The following is a 24,490-nucleotide window of genomic DNA, read 5'->3' on the forward strand; positions in this document are numbered from 1 at the left end:
GGCCTTGGGCAAGCCACTTAAGCCCGTTTGCCTTGCAAAAAAAAAAAAAAAAACCCTAAAAAAAAAAGGTTAGAAAAAGCTTTTGCAATGGAGGGAAGAGGTAAAAGATGAGTGAGTCTTTACTCTCATCAGAAGTGGCTCAGAGAGAAAATAACATAAACACTCATTTGGATATAGAAATCTGTCTTACCCCAGAGGAAAATAGAAAAGGGATGGGAGAAAGGGGACAGAGGGAAGGGAGGGGAGTGTAGATAATAGAAAAGAGGAAAGATTTTGGGAGAGGGTAGTTAGATACAACACATTTTTGAAGGACAGGGTGAAAGGAGAGAAAATAAATGGGGGTGAGGGGGAATGGGATTGAGGGAAATTAAATTATTTTGTAGTTTTTCATGGCTACAATTTTTAACCTATACTAAGTAACTTGCTTTCTCAATTGGGGGAATAGGGTGAGAGGGAGAGAATTTGGAAGTCAAGGTTTTGAAAGTAAATATTGGGGTTGGCTGGGTGGTAAAAAAAAAACCCTAAAAAAAATTAAAAAAATAAAAATTAAAGTAAATGCTGAAACTTGCTTTTGCATGTAGCTGGGGGGAATTTTTTTTTTGCAAGGCAAACAGGGTTAAGTGGCTTGCCCAAGGCCACACAGCTAGGTAACATTAAGTATCTGAGACTGGATTTGAACCCAGGTACTCCTGATTTCTGGGCCGGTGCTTTATCCACTACACCACCTAGCCGCCCCATGGGGGATAATTTTTTAAATAATTTTTTTTAAATGATGAACAGGAGGGCAGAGCCAAGATGGTAGCATGAAAGCAGGAATTCCCAGAAACTTGTCCCCAAAAAGCTCCAAAAGTCATAAAATTATGACTAGCCATAATGCCCACAGAAAGGCCGAGTGATAGAATCAAGACAACTTGAAAGATCTCTAGGAAAGGTCTATTTCACCAGGACTGGGAGTTGGAAGGAAGTGCAGCACAGCCAGGCCACAGCCATACCATGCAGAGCAAACCAACTCCAGCCTTCCAGGAACAACCCAAGGAGCACCTGGGTCCAGGGTAGCAGTGCAGGTTCCAGATCTCTTGGTCCAGGGATTGCCAGGGAGGCTTGAAGGATCAATAAGAGAACTCTGCTGCATCAGAGTAAGCATGGAGCCCAGGTCAGCACCAACCTTGGAAGAGCCCTTCATTAGGAACCTGCAAAGCCACCCAGCAGCTGCTTCCAGAGCACTCAGTCCACAGACAGTAAGGACAGGTGGGGAGAGACTGCGGAAGTCCCTCTTCTCTCGCTAGGGCAGGACTCTGCTTTTTGCCCACTCAGACCCATGTTGCAGTCTGGACCCCCATACTACTATAGAGAAGTAGGGACCCTCTTCACAACTTCAGGGCAGAGGGAGAGCTTGGGGTCATGCACAGAACAGAGCACAGGCCAGGAGAGCAGTGAGAGTCTCTCAAAAGACCCTAAAGGAATTGAAGTCTGGGGCAGGTATATCCCCAAAACCTCAAAATTTTGTAGGATGACTATGAGTGACCTTTTTTCAGCAATGTTGTGACTCAAGATAACTGATTTATGATAAAGAATACCATCCAGCCAAACATAGAGCTAATGGTATCTGAATATATATTGGAACATACTTTTTTTGAAACTTTTTCTTGTTTCTTTGTGGGGGAGAGGTTATGTTTACTTTTACAACTTATAATAGTTTTCATGATTACACATTTTTTAACCTATGTCAAAACTTATTTTTTCAATGAGGGAGATTGGGGGTGGAAGAGAATTTGGAACTCAAAGTTTTAAAAATGATTAAACTTGCTTTTGCACATAACTGGGGAAAAAAGTTCAAAATTTCTACTGATTAGAGAAATGCAAATTAGAACTCTGATTACCTATCAGATGGGTTAATATTACAAAAAAGGAAAATGATACTAAGAGGACATGGGGATCGTGAAGTTGTGAATTGATCCAACCATTCTGCATAGCAAATGGAACTGTGCCTATCTTTCGATCCAGCAAGACAATTGCCAGGTCAGTATCCCAAGAAATTTTTTTTAAAAGGGGAAGGGCCCTCATGTACAAAAATATTTATAGCAGCTCTTTTTGTGGTGGCTAAGAATTGAAAAATGAGAGGATATTCAAAGGTAACAGGCTCATTCTGGTAACAAAGAGCTAAGTTTGTTATCATGTTGGGCTTCTGCCTCTTCCTGTCCGACAGGATCTTACCAGTGGTTAGGCTGGACATTGTCTAGTTGGCAGGGTATACAGATAGCTGTCATCAATTCAAGGTCTAATACAAGGAGGAGGACTGTTCTCAGGAATGGTAGCAAAGGACATCACAACAGAATTTCTCAGGATACACAGTCAGCATAGAAAGATGCAAGATTTAACTATTGTCTGCCTAGTATTTCTATTTCTAAGTTTCCTGGAGAAAAGACTTGAGTCTAAAGCATGAAAGATGGATAACACTAGGGTAAAATGGAAAGCAGGAATTCAAATTTGACCTCAGACATTTAACTAATTGTGCAACCATGGGCAAGTCACTTAACCCAGCTTGCCTCTCAGTTCATCTGCAAAATAAATTAGAGATGGAAATGACAAACCACTCTACTATATTTGCCAAGAAAACCCTAAATGGGGTCATGAAGAGTTGGAGAGGCCTAAGCATGACTGGACAATAAAGGAATTCTAGGTACAAAGAAAAGGAAGAGTAAAATTAGATAAACTTGACTTGTTCAGGGAATTGTGAGGTCAGACCATGAAGGCTGCTTTTCCTTTCCCTATGAATAGCTCCCACCCTCCTTAGGAGTGGTTTTCAAATTAAGTAGACAGAGGACAGATAGGGAACTTCAAAACAATAATAAAAAAAAATTATAAAGGAAATATCATTTTTGCTAAGTACCGTACCAAGCACTTTTCAAATACTGAATTGGATCCTCACAACTCTGGGAAGTAGGTGTTATATTATTACTTTCAATTTCCAGATAAAAGAAACTGAGGTAAACAGACTTGCCCAGGGTTATGCAGACTGGACTGGAATGTGTTTTTTCCTAACTCCAAAGCCTCACTGCTCTGTCCATTCTGCCACCTAGTACAGAGAGGTGTAAGAAAATTCCCAAATAAGGATCAATAAGCATAAAGCCTTAACATTTTGTGCAATGATTTACTTACATTTCAAAATGACCCTGGCCTGAGTGGCAGATTAGAACAGGCATTTAGACATGCTTTGAACTTCAAAACTTGTCTGTGTTCAGCAAGAGTTCTCAGATGAAGTTCTAATTCAGGGTTGAGCTCTTTCCAATACAATACACCATTAATCAAGTTTTTTCTGGTCCTTTTAGGAAGAAGTTGAAGACTCTTGGATTTCTTGTGGCTCCAAACTTATACTCAATATTTGCCAGAAACAAATCTTCAGTCTTCAGAAATCATTGCCATCTTTTACAAATACAATGATGAAGGGTTACCAAGAAGCTGAAACCCCACCATGATACCTTGAGGAGGAAGCTGACCTTCCCCAATTATAAAAACAGATTTTATGGATTCAGAGATACTTTGTTTATTGCTATAATGACATATAAATAAATAAATAAAACTGAACAAACTTGTCAATCACACTAACACCTGAAACAGAATTTGGGTTCTAGCTTTGAAATTGGGACAATATACTGTAGGAACAAGAGGGCGATCGCATGTCTGCTTCCCATTCACTGAGCTGTAGGACCTCTCTGTGTGATCTGGCTTATTTCTTTAAAAGACTGGCAAAATAGCACTCTGTATCTGATCCCTGTAGAGGAACTCAACCTTGGGGAACCCAACAGTCACTGATTTTCTAAGTGCACAATTCTGTGAAGTTCTGTACAAGGTTTTTGTTTTTTTATCTCAAGATAATACAATTATTCCCAATCAACCAAAGAACAAGTATTTGCATATTTACTCCCACTGATGATCTGCCTAGAAGCATGGACCTGCTTTATTTCCAATAGCCCAAGTCCCCCTGTCTGGGGTTCACCATATTGGTGCCAGACTTAATGTGGACACCTGATCTGTTTTAGCCCTACTTTAGCTCAAAACTCCTGAACTTAAGTGATCTACCTACCTCCACCTCCCAAGTAGCCAGGAGTACATACTGCATCACACCCAGCCCATTTTCTTTCCAAGGACTTTGATGTGCTTATTTGTTATTCATTTCCCATCAGGTGGCACTCTTCTGGATTTCATCATCCTGCAGGTCTATCCAAACCCTGGAACTCTTCATACTGCTTGAGTATTTCCTGCCCCAGGGGCTGCACCCTTCCTCTGATTAGAGATTAGCAGAGGACAAAAGTGAGCTCCTGCAGGCAAGGGAAGCATCTAGGGCCACCACCTCATCATTTCTACAGGCTGTACTCTCCTGGACTTTATCACAATACAATGCCAGATACCCTCTCCATTCTTCCCAATTTCAAGTTCTTTTTATGTGTTGTCCTTCCTTTGTTAGACTGTATCTTGAGAACAAGACTCTAAAGAAGAAACTTGTATTAAGTACATCCATGCCAGGCACTGTAGCAAAGACAGACGGTCCCTGCCCTCAAGGAGCTAACACTCTAATGAGGGAGAGAGTGCCCAATGCAGGGATGCCGTGGAGTCAGAGAAGCCCACAGCACTCAGTGGGTGAGAGCTGTCTGGGCTGAACTCTCCTCAGGGGAGGTTTGGAGGTCCTGGTCCTACCCCCAATCAGAGGCAATGAGGATTCAGGAGCTGGAGTCCCAGGGCTGAGAAAATGAGACAGGATGAGGAGCACCTGGCACAGATCGCCTGCTGCCTCTACTTTGGCACAGAGTCCAGCACCCAGCAAATGTTTACTCGATAGTTAGGGCCACCAGTGTTCCTCTCCTAAAACAAAAATAATAACATGAGACTGAGGGAAAGGGGGGGGGGGGGTCTCTCTCAAGACTGTCACCAATCCCCCCCCCCCCCTTCTTGTTTTCTCTGCTTGAATCTTCCTCTTTCTCACAGGTCTTACCTGAGGGCACAGGAATAGCCTCCGGCTCATCTAGAAGAAAACAAAAGCTGTCAAGAAGGATGAGTCATCATAGGACCACAGGGTCTCAAACACTGCTTAGGATACATCACCCTCCACTCCACCCCAATGAAATGTTGATGGAGCAGTGAGCCACTGACTCTTGGTAACCTCTATGAGTCTTGGCTTGATAAATTCCAACAAATGACATTCATTATTCAGTATAATCTAATGTTCACTAAATTCAGCCCTCTTTTCACAAACAAAGGATCCAAGTTTTTCAATAGGAGCTATGTAATCAGAAATCTGTGGGCTACATTAATGTGGTTATTCAAGTACAATTCAGCTTCAATATGAGCTAGCACAATACCCTTTCTTGTGATCATAGAACTGGAGTTACAAGAAACCTTGGATGTCATCAAGTCAAACTGTCAGCTGAGGACCATGGTCCAAAGATTTAATGATTTGTTCAAGATCATAATGGAGGGGAGGCTAGGTGGCGCAGTGGATAGAGCACCGGCCTTGGAGTCAGGAGTACCTGGGTTCAAATCTGATCTCAGACATTTAATAATTACCTAGCCGTGTGGCCTTGGGCAAGCCACTTAACCCCATTGCCTTGCGAAATCTTAAAAACAAAAGATCATAATAGGGAAGGTGTTTTTTGGATGAAGTTTCAAACAGGCTGCACTCCATAGTTAGGCCATAAGCTTGTCTCTGCTAATGTTTTTTTTTTAAATTTGCCAATCTAAAATTTTACTTTCCCAAATGTGATAAGAAAAATGAACTCATCCTGGTGCATTCAAATAGAATTATTACCAAGCATGCCATGGAGGACAGTTTTCTTTGAGGACATGAGCTTTACAATTCTTTCAAGCAATCATTCTTACATTATGTAAGAGTAGATCATTGGCACTTTGATACCATACTAGTATTCTTATCAAGAGATAGGAAAAGTGAGGGCCCAAGAAGAAAAAGGTAAATTATACCCACTGAGTAAATTAAAAACAGAAGTGTTTTAGATTCTCTCCATTCTCTTTGTCAGTTGGTGAAAAGTACTTCAAATATAAAATTCAGCTCATAATAAAAGAAGCTAATATTATACAGCATCTTAAAGTTTACAAAAATACTTTATAGCACTGCATTTAATTCTCATAATAACCTTGTGAGGCAAGTGCTATGATGATTCCCATTTTACAAATATAGAAACTTGGGCTAATAAAGGAAACTAAAAACTAAAATTAAGATGCTATGTCCACTTCATCACTTTAAAGAATAAGTTCATATTTTATGGTCATAATCCTATCTTACTTACCCCCAAAGGACTCCAAATTACATTGGTAATCAGTACCAGAGCTGTTTCTGTTTTTCTTGAAATTTCTTTATCACAGAGGCACAGCCCTTCCTTTCATTAAATCTTGGAAATCAATCTGGTTTGGAATCTGCAAAAACCCACAAAGAGGTAGTTTTATATCCTTTAATAGTACATCTGAAAAGTCTGTTCACAGTTAAATTGTTAATGATGCCATGAATGGAAAAATTGTGAGCTTAAGTTACCTTAAGAATCAAAAATCTAATTCAGGCTCATTTATTTTACAGATGAGTGAATTGAGGCAGAGAGATTACAATCTTGACCAAGATCACTCACCTAATAATAAAACCACAACTAATACCTGGCCAGGTCTCTTGCAAATGAAAAGATAGTGAAAAATGAATCTTAAGAGATCATAGGTGAAATATCCTTCTGCTCTCCAGTGTCCTGATTCCCAAATTATTTTTGAGTTTAAAAAGTCTATCATTTAATTTCTTCCAAACTCCCTTCTATTCATCAAATGCTAATGTGCCATGTAATATTCATTTACAAAGCAAATTAATTTTTGTTTTGAAGAATTATGAGAAAATTAGGTGATACTTTTTGAAAGAGTTATACTCTATAGAGCATCACAAAACCAAGGCTAAGAACAGATGCCAAGATCCGATTCCATATTTCACAAATTAATCCCTTCATTCCAACACCCCTTTTCCCTGTTTGACACCATAAAGTTAGTTATACCTTTGACTTCTTTTCTTTGACTCCCATTGCCTTATCTTCAGTTGATTCCTTTTAATGACATAAGGAAATTCCTTGGCCATTTAAATCTACTAATAAAGACTATTTCTCTGGTCTTCATTTAGAGTTTTTAATAATCTTCTACCTTCTGGTCTCATGCCCAGCAAGATGGTAAGATCTTGGTGGTTTTCCCCCCGGTGCTCCTAAAGTCCTCTACAGCTTAGAGCATCTCAGTCAGCATGAGATGAAGGCCTGATTTTTCCAGGTCTTTCCTCCTGCAATATGTAGGAGATTTATTTGTCTAAATAAGTATCTCAAAACTAATTCCTAACCTCTGGTATTTTAAATCCTTCAATATTCTAATATTTGTTTCAAGATTCATGTTCTAATTTCCTTGAGACTTTTAGCTACACATTTCATAAAGCTATCTAACCAGCCTCTTGATGCACTTGAAGACTAATCCATGGTTTTAATATTTGCCTCTCAGTCTGTAAAGTTAAAACATTCATACTTGTTCATCCTTTTTTTTTTTAAGGTTTTTGTAAAGGCAATGGGGTTAAGTGGTTTACCCAAGGCCACACAGCTAAGTAATTATTAAGTATCTGAGGTCAGATTTGATTGACTCCAAGGCCGGTGCTCTATCCACTGCGCCACCTAGCCACCCCCTTGTCCATTCTTGATAAATGGCATTGGTTGTTTTTCAGTGAAGTATATTCTTTCCATTGAGAAGCTGAGAAGGTAGATAGTCCCACTTTTTGGAAGTTACATGATGACCTTAATAGTAGACTGGATATATTTGGAGGGTAAAGTAACAAATTCCAAGTTCTGATTCTGAGTTCTGAGATCCAAACTGCAAGTGATTTCCAATGAAATTTCTTTTGCTCAAAGGGCTGGTGCTAGTCTGCCTACTGCTGTTTTCCTAGCCAGTCACAGTTCTGCTGCATTTTTATAATACTCATTCCGTCAACACCAACAAAGCTCTAATGAACTGAATGACTACCACTATTTAGGATCAATGTCTGACTTACTTAGGGAATTGTAGGGTTTCAATTTGTCGTGCAATTTGAGGTGGGTATTAAGTGCAGATTTCTGAGTGAAGTCTTTACCACACTCACAACAAGAGAATGGTCTCTCCCCATTGTGAATACGTTGGTGGACTTTCATATCAGCCTTCAGACGAAAGCTCTTGTCACACTCAGTGCACTGGAAGGGTCTCTCTCCTGTGTGCACAAGCTGATGGTTGAGCAGGTGGCCTTTCTGATGGAAGCTCTTATCACACTCAGCACAATGGAAGGGCTTCTCACCGGTGTGTACTCGGAAATGTTCAGTGAGTTTATACTTTTGAACAAAGCCCTTACCACACTCACCACAGGAGAAGGGCCTCTCCCCACTGTGGAGGCGCTGGTGGACTTTCATGTAAGCCTTTCGACAGAAGCTCTTGTCACACTCAGGACACTGAAAAGGTCTCTCACCAGTATGTACAACCTGGTGTTTGAGGAGATATTTCTTTAAACGAAAACTCTTGTCACATTTTGGGCACTGAAAGGGCTTTTCTCCAGTATGCATTCTCATGTGAGTGGTAAGTTTATACTTCTGAATGAAGCCCTTTCCACATTCATTGCAGGTGAATGGTCTCTCCTCACTGTGCTTGCGCTGGTGGGCCTTCATCACAGACTTCAGGCGGAAGCTCTTGTCACACTCTGAACATTTGAATGGCTTCTCCCCACTGTGCACTCTGAGATGAACTGTGAGTGCAGACTGTTTAGTAAAGCCTTTGCCACAATCAGCACAGGTGAATGGCTTCTCCTTACTGTGTAAGCGCTGATGGGCCTTCATGACAGCCTTTAGGTGGAAGCTTTTGTCACACTCAGGGCAGTGAAATGGTTTCTCTCCGGTGTGGGTAAGCTGATGGGTAAGAAGGTCCCTCTTCTGGCAGAAACTCTTGTCACACTCTTGGCACTTGAAGAGCTTCTCCCCCATGAGATTTCTGATGTGGGTATTGAGTAAAGATGATTTGGTGAAGCCCTTGCCAAGACCAGAGTCAGAAAATGGTCTTGCTCCACTATGCCTTCGATGGTGGGCTTTCATGACTGCCTTCAGGCGGAATTTCTTGTCACACTCAGGACACTGGTAAGGCTTCTCCCCACTATGTACTCTAATGTGTTCAGTGAGTTTATATTGCTGGGTAAAGCCCTTTCCACAATCACTGCAGGAAAATGGTCTCTCTCTGCTATGTAATCCTAGGTGGGCCTTCATGACAGCCTTCAGACGGAAGCTCTTCTTGCATTCAGGGCACTGAAAGGGCCTTTCCCCTGTGTGAAGACGCTGATGATTGAGCAACTGTCCCTTCTGTCGGAAGCTCTTATCACAGTCCGGGCACTGGAATGGTCTCTCCCCAGTATGCAGACTTTGGTGGTTTAGTAACTGTCCCTTCTGTCGGAAGCTCTTGTCACAATCAGGGCACTGGAAAGGCCTCTCACCTGTGTGTACAAGTTGATGGTTCCGCAAATCAACTTGGCGTCTGTAACTCTTTTCACACTCATTGCACTGAAATCGTTTTTCTCTTAAGTGAATTCTCTGAGGTAGCTGGGAATCAGATGGCTTGTTGAATTTCTTCTTGAACTTTGGGTATCTACAACATGGCTGGTCTTGGCAGCAGCTCTTCTGGTGGCTCACCAGCTGGTCATTCACCTGAAAACTTTTCCCACAGACAGGACAGGGGTAGACTCTCTGTTCTGGGGGAGTTTCCTGAACCTTAGGTGAATCCTGGCTTTTGTGGATAGATGGTTTGGTGCTATAGATTTTTTCCTTTTGGGTAAGTGTGTCCTGTATGCACTGGCTCTTCCACATGATTTCAGGTCTACAGCAAAACTCTGCCTTTTTATCTGACAAGGGTCTAGATGGGTCCTGGCTTTGAAAACCATGTAAATGACATTCTTCCTTATCAGTATTCACAACTTTTTGGTCCCCTGAAATGAAAAACAAAGATCCTGTCCTTATTCATTTCTATGTTATCATTCCTTCCTTCCTTCAACTCTGGCCTGTTAAATCTATTCTACCTGTTTTATATGATGCCTTTAAGGGGGCCAAACTCTTTTAAAAGAGTCACCTGTCCTGACTAGGGAAATTCTTATGAAGACACAAATTGTGGCTTATTAGATCCTAAATACATTATTTGAAGATTACCTTTTCCTTTTAGTCAGCAAAATTATTCTCAATTGATTAAAAAAAGACAAACATAAGCATTCATTTTATTGAGGATTATAATACTGATATATAATATATTTAACACTTCTTTTCAAAGCAACATCTTTCCCTCTCATACTTGGCAGAGGCTACAACCAAGACAAAGAGGTTAAACTTTTTTGGAAATTTATTACAGTATCTAAAGAGAGGGTGAGATTATAGATAGCTGACGCTTTGAGAGAAGCTAAAAGAACCCAATCCAGGGGTTCCAGAACAGATTCAAGTTATTCTGACAAGGAACTATAGGAAACAGCAAAGTCATACTTTGAAGTACTATCAATGATACCAAAAAAAAAAAGAAAAAGTGTCATTGAAGCATTTTTTTTAAATTACAGAAGAGAACAAAAGGAAATTCCAAGGGGAATGGAGATGATACAAGCTGTGTCAGAAATGTTCCTTCCTTCTTCAAGGATATGTGATTTCATCAATATGGCTACCCTTCCTCCAATTAATTCAGATTACAACTCCTCCCTTCAAGAATCCTGGACCATAATCGAGGAGCAGAATCACAGTGAGGAAAAACCACTAAATACAACTAAGTTCTGAATCTATGTCTTAGAGAGTAAGAAGAATGAAAAATAAGACCATTTCTTAAGACAAGTCAATAAAGTTAACAGATAACAGAAAGAAAGCTAAGTTATTCAATTCTTTATGTGTACATCTTTTCTACTAATGAGACAATAGAAGACACTGAAGGGATTTTGGCAGTGGAATGACAGAGTTATATGAGTAAGTGCAACAGAAAAACTAAATGATCAGTGAAGGGAAAGAGAATGACTGGAGACAAGGAGACTGGTTAGGAAACTAATACAAGAATTCAAATGAAAATGGACAAGAGCTTACATTACAACATATCAATGGAAATATAAAAGAATGGATCTGAGAGGATAGTAGGAAGAATAGAAAACCTATGCTGGGTTTCAGCATGGAAAATTGAGAATTAACCAAAATGGAACACAACATGGGGAAAAGAGGATGAGTTCACCTTTATGTAAATTGAAGGCTGGCAGAAAATCTAGATCAAGAATTGAGGAAGCAGTTGGAAACATGAGTCTAAGTCAGAAGAAAGGCCAAGTTTAAGTGCTGTCCACAGATATAACAGATGAAAAGTAACGTATCTGTAATAAAAAAGCAAGTGTGTAATGCATTGTTGGTGGAGCTAGGAACTGATCCAACCTTTCTGGAGAGCAATTTAGAATTATACCCAAAGGGCAATAAAACCGTGTATACCCTTTGATCCAGCAATGCCACTACTGGGTCTATACCCTGAAAAGATCATGAAACAGGGTAAAAACATCACTTGCACAAAAATATTGGGGGCAGCTAGGTGGCGCAGTGGATAGAGCACTGGCCCTGGAGTCAGGAGTACCTGAGTTCGAATCCAGCTTCAGACACTTAATAATTACCTAGCTGTGTGGCCTTGGGCAAGCCACTTAACCCCATTGCCTTGCCAAAAAAACCTAAAAAAAAAAAAAGAAATACAAAAATGTTCATAGCAGCCCTGTTTCTGGTGGCAAAAAATTGGGAATAGAGTGAATGTCCATCAATTGTGGAATGGCTGAACAAATTGTGTTATATGTATGTTTTGAAACACTATTGTTCAATTAGAAACTAGAAGGGATGGAATTTCAGAGAAGCCTGGAAGGTTTTTGCATGAGTGAGATGAGCAGAACCAAAACAACATTGTACACCCTGACAGCAACATGGGGGTGGTGATCAACTTTAATGGACTTGCTCATTTCATCAGTGCAACAATCTGGGACAATTTTAGGGACAATCTGCAAATGAAGAATACCATCTGTATCCAAACAAAGAATTGTGAAGTTTTAACAAAGACCAAAGACCTTTAATGTAAATTTTTTTAAAAAAGGTATCTTGTAATTTTGCTATCTCTTATATATTTTTTTCCCTTAATGATATGATTTCTCTCTCAACACATTCAATTTTGATCAATGTATAACATGGAAACAATGAAAAGACTATCAAACTGCCTTCTGTGGGAGGAGGGAAGTGAGATGGGAGAAAAATTGTAAATTTCAAAAAAAAAAATTTAAAAAAAGTGTGAATAATTCATTCACTGGCTAACATTTCCCCTTCTATAATGACAGGGAGACCCAATGGTAAGCAAATTCTGATGCCAGTCATCTAACAAAAAAGCCAAAAACCTATTTCTAGACAAAACCAAACCAATTTTTCATATGTTATGCCTAAGCACTCCTTATATAGATGCCTGAGGAAGAAACAGAAACCTTCACAGCAAAATCTGAGAACAGAGAAGGGATAGAATGGGATAGGCTGATAAAAAATAAACTGCTGAGTATTTGTAAAGGTATAATATGAGACATAAATTTATAATGGATACTATCATCTTGGTTTCATGACCTTCTTCAGCGTAGTTAGCTACTCAAGAGGAAGCAGATGTAAGAAGGCAGAAATAATGGTGGTTGAAAGAGACCAAAGATTCTAGGTTTGTGACAAGCACATCAATGGTCTTCATAATAGGGCCAGCATTCATCTAAAAGGCTCTGAATAATTGGTTTCAATGTATTTTTTTCTAGCACAGTGATTTGTGCCCTGCAGTGGGACCATTTTAATATTACTTCCTTCCTATGTATAAGACCAAACCAAATTAGACAATCCTGTCACTCTGGATTTACAGAGTATATAGTACTCTTCTCATTCCCCCACAACATTCTCTTTCCTCTCTATGACTTTGTCTAACATTCTACTTCAGTAGGGCAATAAAATACTATCCTTATCTGAAAATGGGTTTTCAATCCCAAGACAGAAAGGCCTTGGTTCAGTATAACAATGGAATGTCAGTAACCAAATTTTGAAAATATTTTATACCCAGTTAGCAGATAAGTTCTCTAATCTAGCTTCCCCCCACTCCAAAATAAAGTTTAGTCCAAACACCGCAGAGGAAAAAGCTTCACTTATTTCATAGCTAGTTTTTCACTCACCCCATAACAAATTTGCAGAAGCACTCTTCAAGTCTTGGGACTTATTGAGACCACATCTAATGGCCATTTCTTTTTCCATTAAGGTCCCATGATCTCTAATGAATGGTTCTTCACCCCGCTCAATGTGGAATATCAAGTCTGGTTTGGGAATGGCAGAGTCTGTACAGAGGTTACAAAGAGTTAATTAAATTTTCTCAAACAAGTAATCTGAGTACATTGATAATGATTGCCAAAGTTCTCTTTATTCATTAAATTGAGACATGGAAAATAAAAATTAATGACCAAAGAAAAAATGGATTACATTCCAGAAGTGATCACAAAATATTCTAGTTTGGAGACATCCACTATTTGACTATACCAAATCAAATACAAAATGTGGTTTTTATAGATTTTAAGGCAGTTAAATTTTGTTTCAAGAATATTTTTATAGTTATGTGATATTTCATGAATTGACTGATGATGTCATTACCTATCATAAAGTCAAATTTGATTTTAAAGCAACTGGCTCTGATTTAAAAGTTCTCTTCAATGTTCTCTATATTTTTCATTACCGTTTAGCCTAGGTGGCTAAATAGTGAGGCTGAGATCTGAATAACTGCTCCATAAAGACTTTGTAAATGGGTAGTAGCTCAGATATAATATAAATGTTTAATATTCAAAGACCTACACAATTTGGCCCCGATCAGTCTTTCCAATCTCACAGGACATCATTTCTTGATGTGAACTCTAACATTTTGGCCAAATTGGCTCTCTCTCTCTGTTCCTCACATATCACACTCATCTTCTTTCCTTTCCACTGGCCATCCAATATGCTTGTTATGCACTCTCTCCTTACTTCTACATCTGTAAAATCTCTCTTTTCCTTTAAGACAAAGTTCAAATATCAGTCCTGCCCCCCCACCCTCACTTCCTATTATTGCTTCCCTCCTATTCAACTCATTTCCTGCCACTCACAGGGCAGGTAAGTGACTAAGTGAAGCAGCAAAACACCCTGAAGAAGAGACAAGATATAGAATGTTCCAGGCAAGTCAAATCACCAGCATTATCTGAACCATCATCTCCCTTCAGATCCTGCTGGAGACAACCTGGGACCCTGAACCCAAGAGCCTCTGGAATAGCAATGTTTTGAGCCCAGTGCCTACAGTTGACATCCTAACTCTTATGGAGATGCAACCTGGCAAGTGCCTCCCATAAGGACTGCAGTCACATCTACTGAAGACCTAAAAAAGAATATTCTTGTCATCTTTGGTACTGTTACATGGTTCAGTATCAGACACTGATGTTAAAGAAGAGAAATCACCCGCTGTTCTGCTGCTGCAAGCTAAGGATCACAGGGCTTTTCCACCTTACCTGAAAGTAGTATCTCCTCCAATAGAATGTAGGCTCCTCTCAAATTATCTTCTACTTAATGACTATGTATATATTTGTTCTCTTTATTGTCTATGCTCTGTATTTCTTACATTGATGTACTGTCTCCTTCATTAGAATGTAAGCATCTTGAGTACAGAGATATTTCATTCTCTGTATTTCTCTTCCTAGCACTCAGTATAGGGTCTAGCACATAGTTGTTGACAAAGCTCTAGCTTTAGTCTGAAGAATCATTCCCAACCTATTCTTATGTTATTGGCCAATCTTACCCAAAGCAAACCCTCTGCTCCAAGATCTCTTTGGTGTCCTTTATTGCCTCCATTTTTGCTCATGCCTGAGATTTGTCAATCAATTTTTATTTGGATAAGGACAGTTATTTTTAAACAAATAGATTAAATAGTCAACTGTTTCAAGTCCTATTCCAGATCAACTTTTTTTATAAAACAATTCTTATTTCAGCCTCTGTCAATGTCTCTTCTTTGAACTCCAAGAATGCTTAGTCTATTTTAAAATGTATCATCTATGACATACTCAAGAATAAAACAATACTGCTCTCTACTAGATTCATGGTTTCTTAAGAGATAACCTAATTTAATACCTTCCTTTTAACACCTTATCATCCAGATAGAGAGAAAGGTTCAGTTCCGGGAAGTGGGTTGACCAGAGAATTAATGGCAGGGAAATCCTCCGAGTTTCAGTCCACCATTCTAGAGATTCACTAAATCTTTCTCACCTTATGGCTTCATGCAAATATCTCATTCTTCCAACACAAAGGTAAACTGACTATGCTACATCTCTTAGCATGATGACTCAGACATGACAAGAAAGGGGCTAATTAGGAAATGCTGTGACAAGAATTCATGGAATTGGGCAATATTTGAGCTATTTTTCAGGATCCTACACTCAATTATTAAAAGCCTTGCTCTGGTTAAGAAAAATAATAGACTTCACACTTCCAAAGTGCATTACTGTATCTCCTCCACAAGAGCAAGACAATCACTGTCACTGTTTGTAGAACCATCATCTACACTTCATTGATATTTACATCAGGAACTACACAGACTTAAAATCCATCATAACTATCACTCATTAATGTTGTTTCTAACTTTTGAAGTCTATCATCTCTTGGGACACATGAGACTATTAAATACTTGAAAAGACATTATATCCATAATAAATCTTTTTTTTCTCAATGCAAAAAAAGCTCTATACTTTAATTTTTCCTTGTGAAATCCTTTCACTAACTTCATCATCATCCTCTAGAGACTTTGACTAGTTTGGTGAGTGTCTCTCTTAAAATGGGTCCAGCACTGAGCAGAATTCCCCAAATGTGGTTTGACTAATGAAAAGCAGAGTAAAACTACTGTCTTTCTGAATTAGATATTCTACACCTACTGATACAACTCAAGACTGGATTTAAAATCAACAAACTATTCCCAGTGTAGTAAACTTTTTTTTATTAATTTCAATTAGAAAAAAATCTATTTTATCTCCCACAACACCTCCTCTTCCCATTACTGAAAAAAAAGAAAAAGAAAACCTTTGTAACAAATATGCAAAACAAAGTAATACAAATTCCCTCACTGGTCACATCCCCAAAAATTATGTCTAATTTGTAGCAAGCTTTATTATTGGTCCTCTAGAATCATAGTTGATCATTGCCCTGATTTGAGTTATGAAGAATTTTAAGGTTGCTTTTTCTTTACATTGTATTGTTTTCCTGTTTCCGCTCACTTTACTTTTTAACATCTCACACATTTTTATTACTTCTTAAGGCACAACAGTTTGCCATTACATTCACATGCCATAATTTGTTCAGTCATCCTTCATACACAGCAAGATCTTTTTCACAAGAATGGCTGTTAAATTAATGCTCTCTCTTACATTTGAGCAATTTTTAAAACTTAAATGCTCAACATTTGCATCTATTCCTGTTAAATTTCAACATGCTTGTTTAAGATAATCATATGAGCTGATAATTTAAAGTCCTGATTTTGTGATCCACTGTATTACCTCTCCCAACTACCTTTGTTTCACTGTATATTTGATGTTTGATATCTTTATTTAAGTTGTTTAGGACAAGGCTAAGGGCAAAGCAGCATAGCATAGCAGTGGATAAAGAAGTAGATTCAAGTCCTGCCTCTAATACTTACTGGCTTTTTGACCCTAGGCAAATCACTTACCTTCTCAGTACCCCAAGGTACTCTAAGATTATAGGTTGCATATTAGTTGCTGATCTGCACTGGTAGAGGGGGTTTCTTCATTGGAAACTCCCTACATCCATGAAATCATAAGTCTGGACAAATAAAGAAAGAGGGCTAAGAACAAAGTCCTGTGGCACACTGCAAGGAATAAAATGTTCCTACAGGCGGATATCAACTTATTAATGAAGCAATCTTTAGATGTAATTAACCAGCTAAAAATCCATATAAGAACAGTTTAATCTAGCATACATTTTTACATCTCCTAAACAGAAATATCAGAAATTTTGGTATATTGCTGAAATCAAGATATGTCATTTGAAGTAGCATATTTTTTAGTGGAATGACCACTGAAGCTAGAATCAGGAGAGGAAGCTGGGTATGAATCCCAATACTAACCCTAACTTTTAGTCTGGCCCTGGACAAGTCACCTAATGTCTCCACTTCCTCACTTGTAAAAGGAGGACAGTTTTACCTGCTCTGCATTCTAAATAGCTTGTGGTGAGGCTCAGGTCAGATGTAAGTACTTTGTAAAATCACAAAGGACTATATCCTGGTCAGGTATAATTACCACATCTATAATGTATCACATTACATTGTTATATCTATCAAATCTCCCTAACCAATCTCATGACTGCATCAAAAAAAGAACCAAAAGATTCAATGTGGCCTTCCAATTCCAATCCTGCTTGAGTTTGCTGTTTAAACAATGGAGGATCAAGTATTGTTATTATGACTGATATAACAAAAATGCAGAGTTTTTCCATTGCTTAAACAGAAATTCAAGAAACATTAAGTGTAAAGCTCTAATATGTACCCAAAACATTGCAGGCATTCCTACAAAGCATTGGTAGAAACTAGAAATTTGGTCTAGATTTCAGGGAAGTTGTAGGATTGAAGGACTGGATGACCTCCTGACTTCTAATTCCATAAGAGACATTCACAAAGTTCCTAATGAATATATCTCACCCAGAGAAAACAGCATCTCATAATTGACAGTCATCACATGCTTGTAAAGCTCCTTCTGCCACTTGTCCAGGTTCTTCCATTCTGGTTCTGAGAAATACACAGCCACATCCTCAAACTTTATAGGCACCTAGAGGCAAAAGAAGTTTTTGCTTCAATGTTACCCCAGACAAATCACCTCCTGGCTAATTTTTTTTTTTAGGTTTTTGCAAGGCAAATGGGGTTAAGTGGCTTGCCCAAGGCCACACAGCTAGGTAATTATTATTAAGTGTCTGAGGCCAGATTTGAACTCAGGTACTCCTGACTCCAGGGCCGGTGCTCTATCCACTTCACTACCTAGCAGCCCCCTTGGCGAATTTTAAAAAGACAATTTGATGTCATTTATGACTGGCCTCATTACCTTGAAATTTAAGGTAAGAAAGCAATTTCAATCATGCCCTTGAGATTACATTTAAATTTGCAAACTTTTTACTTTGTGCTCCAGTTTTAAAATTTTATTTATTTTTCTTTTCTCCTACAATGTGACAAAAGACTACTAAGAAACAAAAGATTTTCCCGTCTGGGATAAGACTTCTTGCCCCACCTCCATTCTGAATTGTGCCTAGAAACATATTCAGATTTATTTTCCTCTCTTGTTTTTTACCCATCACTTAACAAATGCTTGATAACTTGATTTCTCATTCTGTAAGAAGAGAGTTCTCTTCCTTTGCAGTTGGAATAGGTTCATCACAAAGATCTTCCATTTCTACTTTGTTTTTGCACTATTTTTTTATTGTTTGCAAATTTTCCATTTCTCACTGGCCTTCCACAAAACTGAACCTTATTTGTTGCTCTTAATGGTTCAAACAAGATCAGTTTGTGGTGCTTCTGGTAAGAACCTTTTCTCTGCAGATTATTTTCTCTTGTTTCTCAGTCCTGTCACATTGTAGGATAAAGGAAAGAAAGCAACAAATAAGTAAGATTTTTTAAATGGGAGTACAAAACAAAAACGTTTGTAAATTTAAATGTAACCTCAAGAGGCACAGCAGGTCCTGCTTTCTTACCTTAAATCTCAAGGTACCAGTGGCCGGTCATTCTATAAAGGCAATATTTTCCACTAAAATACCTACTTCAATAGTTTGGAAAGGCAGTATAAGGTAACGGAAAGGCAGTTCACCTCAAAACAGGGAGACTTGGGCTCCAGAACTGATGCTGATATTCTTGGGCACCTTATTTCACCTCTCAATGCTCCAGATAACTTAGTTAAGACTATTAATTGGGCGGCCAGGTGGCGCAGGGATAGAGCACCGGCCCTGGAGTCAGGAGGGCCCGAGTGCAAATCCCACCTCAGACACCATAATTACCTAGCCCTGTGGCCTTGAACTCATTAAAGCAAAAAAAGGCCATTAATTGCAGAGAGGCGCTGCCCTTCTTTGCCAGCGCTTCGCCAACTTCTCGCCTTCGGCAGCCTGGAACCTCCGCCCCCCCCCCCCCCCGATACGGACCCCGATCCTCCCAGGCCCGGCGGCCTTTGACAGGGGTTTCGGATGCGCCTGCGGCCGGGCCTTCCACGGGGGGCTCGGAGGGTCCCCGGCCGCAGCGGCCCCGGGCAGCCGGGCCTCTGTTCCCGGCGGGGACGCTGCGCGCTGCCGGGCCCTGGCCCGTGGAAGGGCTCGCGCCGCGATCGCCCGGGTGTCTACGCTCGGCCCCCGCCCCCCGGGGCTACCCGGGGCCACCCGGGGCCCGCGTCCGGCTCACCCGCGCCGGAGCCGCCTTGGCCATGGCCCCGCGTCTGCCGCCCGGTAGCCGGGGGGGCGCCTCGGGCGATGCCGGCAGGCCGGGCCCGGGCGGCGGGGCGGAGGCCGGCGCCCCGCGAGTTCCCGCTTCGCCCATTTTTGTTCTCCACACGCGGCGGCGGTTGCCAGGGACGCGCGGGGCATCCTGGGACGCCTGCTCCCTCCCCGCCCCTTCCGCTCCGGGAAGCCGCCACTTCCGGCGGCCGGCGGGCGGGAGGAGCCGGGCGGCCTCACTGCCCGAGCCAGCTCCGCCGGCCTCGGGGGCTCATTCCTCACCCTCTTTCCAGACACTTCCGAATGAACAGTAGCCCGAGTGGACGCCCAGGGGCTCCGGCAGCTTCTTAAGTTAGTAAAAGGCCAGGAGTGGAAGCAACGCCTGCGGATACGTTTACAGAGGAGTCCTCTAAAACATATAGTGCCCGGAACGCTAAGGAGCCGAATAAATAGAAAAGACAAAAAAAAAAACAAAAAACAAAAACCCAGAAAAGGGGAGATCAGCTGTTTATTGGGGTATAGAATATATTTCCTTCTTTGGGTTTTTTGCTTTAATCTTATACACCAAAGAGAACTGAATTGACTACAGCCAAAACTGAATTGATTTTCAAAAAAAAAGAGGCAAGTAAAACCTTCATATTCCAGCCTTGTAAGCTAACGGTTAACTCCGTACAAAAACTAGAAAGTAGTATTAAAAGAATGTTTAGAGGGGTGGCTAGGTGGCGCAGTGGACAGAGCACCCGCCCTGGAGTCAAGAGCACCTGGGTTCAAATCCAAACTCAGAGACCTAATAGTGTCTTGGGCAAGCCACTTTAACCGCATTGCCTTGCAAAAACCTAAAAAAAAAAAAAAAAAAAAAAAAAGGAAAGGAAAGGAAAGGAAAAGATGTTTAGAAAGTGAAGTGATGATTTCTAATTGCTTCTACAGGTTATACTGATAAATTGGGGGCCTTGATCCTTGGGGAATGGAGGCATGTCCACTATGAATTTTTAAGAGAACCACACAAAAACACACACAAACAAAGGATCCCTGGAATTCTGCCCAGATTTAATTATTTGATAGTATGTAGACTAGGAATGATATGAAACAGTCATGAGTGGAATATTCCCAGTAAAACCCTCACAGGGTTAATATCCTCTCAGGATTAAGAAATAGTAAGAAAAACAAACCATTTTTCTTAGATAATTCTTAGAAGAAAGACCTTGCATTCCAAAAAGAACTTATGAGCCACTTGCTTTATGATATGACTACTTTTACTAACTAGGAAGATAGTAAACTATTCCAAGAAAGACCTTGCATACTCAGACATTATTTCATTTAGATAGACATAGAAAGCCATTAAAGTCATTTTTGATATTCCCACCATCTGGATGGTGAAATATTTTATGAAAACATTTTATTATTCTCTTTGTTACTAGGTAGATTTTTTCACCCATAGATTATAACTCTGGAGGCCCCCAACCAATCTGGTTGAACAAGAGGGGGTTAAGGAGAGGGTAGAGTTAGGCTATATATCTAGCTTGACTGTCTATTTGGGGCAGCTCCTTGACCTTCACTAATTTGTGAAATTTGGAGTTTTGCCCTTTTTCTGAAGAAAAAGCCAAACATTTTTTTCTTTTTTGCTCAAATGAGCCTCTCAATATTTTTTAGGTGGAATTTTATTCCCCAGTCAGTATAGGTCAGACTGAAAGTCTGTCATAGGGAGAGCAGGATGACCTTAATTAAGTAAAAGAATCTGACCCTTGTTGCCAGATGGCTAGATTGTAAGATCTTTGATCTGCTGCTTTCCAGGGGGAAGAGTTGGGTAAGTGAACTAAGGGGCCAGGAGTTGCAGATGAGACTGAAGGGGAGGAGGCAATTGTCATTTAGGGACTAGATAAAGAAAGACATCTTCAGCTATGCAGAGACAGTTGGAAGAAATTCTCTAGGGTTACTTTTCTATATCAAAAAGCCTATCTCAGATACACAGACTTGCAGTCTTATCACAAGGTCAAATATGAAGGAAGGAATTTTCTCAAGCCTGTATCTCAGACATGCAAGGACAGAGGAAAAATTTCCCAGGCTTGTACTTCTAGGTCTCAAGGCCTGTCTCAGGCACAAGATCCAATACAAAATTATAGTTTACCCCATCAAGAGGATATGCATTTCAATGAGGTATTGACAAAATCTCAGGACAGAAAAGATGGAAAAAATGTGAGTTAGATGATATGCACTTTGAATGCACTTTGGTGCATTCAGAACTAGGGACCAATATCGGTTTAAAGGAACTTTTCCAGTGTAATGTCTCAGAGATCTGTCTTTGACTGTGTCCCATATTTTTTAGCAATCACTTAGATCAAGGCATAGAAGTATACTTAACACATTTACAAATTTCACAAAACTAGAAGGGACAGTTTATGTATGATGTAACACAGTTGGGTTTTAAAAAGATCTCAATATACTAGAAAAATAAGTTGAATCTGAGCAAATATAAATGGAGATAATGAAAAAATGTAACCCAAGTCTTAACATTTGATTAACTGTATGAATAACAGTTCTGGGTATCCCATTTTAGGAAGGACATTGATGAACTGAAGTATTCAAAGAAACACAAATGGGAGGAAGAGTAATAGAAGCCATGGCAATGCCATAGGAGGCTCTGTTGAAAAGATTAGTTTTAAAAACACTTAGGAAGAATTATAACTCTTCTTAAATATCTGGCTCAGTGAATAGAGCACTGGGTCTATAGTCGGAAAAATCTGAGTTCAAATTGGGTTTCAGACACTTCTGAACTTTGTGAGCCTGGGCAACTCACTAATCTGTTTGGCTAAATCTACTGGAGAAGGAAATGGCAAACCACTCCAGCATCTTTACCAAGAAAATCCCATTAAGGAAAAATTTCCCAAAATTAAGACCTGTCTAAAATTGGAATGACTTGCTTTAGTGAGCAATAAATTGTTCTTTGTGACCCTAGGTAAGATACTTCAATTCTCTGATGCTGTTTCTTCATCTATACAGTGAGCTACCTGGAAGAGATGATCTCCAAAATCTGTCTAACTTTAAATCCACAATTCTTGTCTGGATTTCAGGGAAGGGAATTCTGTTCAGTTTTGCATTGAATGAAATGTCCTATGATGGCCTTTCAATTCTTTTTTTTTTTTTTTAGTTTTTTGCAAGGCAAATAGGGTTAAGTGGCTTGCCCAAGGCCACACAGCTAGGTAATTATTATGTGTCTGGGGCCGAATTTGAACTCAGGCATGCCTGACTCCAGGACCAGTGCTCTATCCACTGCGCCACCTGGCCACCCCATCTCCTTTCAGCTCTAATGTTCTGCAAGCCAGATTATAATTCAAATTGTAGAAGTAAAACAGACTATTCAATGTGATGCTTTCCACCAAATTTCCTTGCCGGTTTCTCAGCTTCCAGTGGTTCCAAAATGTTGTGTGCTTTGAAGTGTTCCTTCCCTATTTCAGTCTCAAATTAGCTTCAATTCACTCTCAGAATCAGATGGAAAATTTTGATCCTTGTTTCAGAATGATTCCCAGCTAGAAAGCCTAATGTTGCTTGTCTGTTTTCATCTCCCATTGAAAGAATATAGGATTGGGACTCAGAAGACTTGAGTTAAAGGCTTCATTTGATCTCTTATTAGTTATGTCACCAGAGGACATTTAGCCAATTTTCCTCAGTTGTAAAATGAGGGGAACTTATACCTACACAATCCATCTCACAGGTCTGTTGTGAGTTTAAAGGCTTTGTAAACCATGAAACAATATGTAAATATAAACTAATGCTATATTCATTTCCTGTCTTTGATTTAGCCAGGTTCCTGGAACACCATAATACTAGGACTAAGAGCAATTTTAATATCATTTTACACATTCTAAAATTCTTATGTCTGCTTTATATCATAACCCAAGATTTGTTGTAGGGGGCTATATCCTCCACACAGTTCTCCTTAGAATAATTTGGGCTTCAAGATGGAAAAATATATGTAGTTACCAAATCCTCTTAATAAAGAACATAACATTTATAAAATAATAACTCAAAATTATATGGTCACACCATAACTTGCTTACATGGAGAGAAAAAATTATGATTAGTGAAATGTGATTAATCAGAAATGGATCAGTGGAGAAGTGAGTGATAGCTAAGGGAAGTCATTGATTTGGATAGAAAGAGCAGGTCAAGGCAGAGCATAGAGGTGATAATTCAGCAAATGAACAATAAATAAGTACCTTAAATAAGAAGATTGTAAGTTCCTCATTGGCAAAAATGTCTCATACTTCTTTTCATCTTCTATATTATTTAGCATTGATTTTTTCTTGCCTTAGCAATTGCTAAATAAATATTTGTTGATTGATTCGCATTCTAATTCCCATGAAATGTAGTATGATACTGTGGAAAAAGTAAGAAGTAAGATTTAAATCCCAATTCTGCTGTTTAACTAATTTAACTGCTTAACTGTATGTATGCCAGTTAATTTCTCTGAGCCTCTTCTGTAAAATAAGGGTAATTGTACTGAATAATATTTAAGGTCTCTTTCAGCTCTAAATCCTATGGTCTTAAGAAAGTTAACACAAATTTGTTTTAAGGAATTGCTTTCTGGAAGGAGGATGGGGAAAAGATATAGAGAGAAATTTAGGCAACATAAAACAAAAGATATTAACTTTTTTTTGAAAAAGGAAATGGGTTGGGTAAGGATGAATCAATGAGACAAAATTAAGGACCTATTCTGTGCAGAGAACTGTGAAAGACACTGAGGATACAAAAATTAAAATAACAGAAGGAGCATATAACATAATGGGAGGAGGGAGAAAAATAAGATATATATATATATGTATATATATATGTATATAATTTTGATATGAGGATGCTAAACACAATACAAACATCTGAACTAAACCTTGAAGGAACTTCAAAAGATGAGACTGATAGTGATGGGGGGACACCTTTCAAATAATGGG

The 24,490-nt window shown here is 39.4% G+C and overlaps 1 protein-coding gene across 4 annotated transcripts; it reads right to left on the reverse strand.

Moving 5' to 3' along the window:
• Nucleotides 1-1,882: 1,882 nt before the first annotated feature.
• Nucleotides 1,883-24,104, reverse strand: LOC141492782 (uncharacterized). 4 transcript variants are annotated; one of them, XM_074193446.1, is made up of 7 exons: nt 19,516-19,670; nt 17,782-17,908; nt 13,244-13,402; nt 8,063-10,003; nt 6,300-6,426; nt 4,991-5,020; nt 1,883-4,860 (listed from the first exon to the last, which is right to left on the reverse strand). In XM_074193446.1, the coding sequence occupies exons 1-5, from the start codon at nt 19,648-19,650 to the stop codon at nt 6,410-6,412; spliced, it is 2,379 nt and encodes a 792-aa protein (XP_074049547.1). In that variant the 5' UTR covers nt 19,651-19,670; the 3' UTR covers nt 1,883-4,860; nt 4,991-5,020; nt 6,300-6,409. The 4 variants fall into 4 exon arrangements, with proteins under 4 accessions (XP_074049547.1, XP_074049546.1, XP_074049548.1 ...); XM_074193445.1 differs by having other exon boundaries at nt 7,038-10,003; nt 19,516-19,669; XM_074193447.1 differs by lacking the exon at nt 19,516-19,670 and adding an exon at nt 23,762-24,104 and having other exon boundaries at nt 1,884-4,860; nt 7,038-10,003.
• Nucleotides 24,105-24,490: the final 386 nt, after the last annotated feature.

This window comes from Macrotis lagotis, chromosome 7 (assembly GCF_037893015.1).
Source record: "Macrotis lagotis isolate mMagLag1 chromosome 7, bilby.v1.9.chrom.fasta, whole genome shotgun sequence".
Lineage (NCBI taxonomy): Eukaryota > Metazoa > Chordata > Mammalia > Peramelemorphia > Peramelidae > Macrotis > Macrotis lagotis.

Coding starts and splice junctions, on each gene's coding strand:
- LOC141492782 (XM_074193445.1), bottom strand. CDS start 19,650: ATGGGCGAAGCGGGAACTCGCGGGGCGCCGGCCTCCGCCCCGCCGCCC. Junction 17,909..19,515: donor CCAAGGCGGCTCCGGCGCGG/GTGAGCCGGACG, acceptor TTTTGCCTCTAG/GTGCCTATAAAGTTTGAGGA. Junction 10,004..13,243: donor TTCTGCAAATTTGTTATGGG/GTGAGTGAAAAA, acceptor TTTTCATTTCAG/GGGACCAAAAAGTTGTGAAT.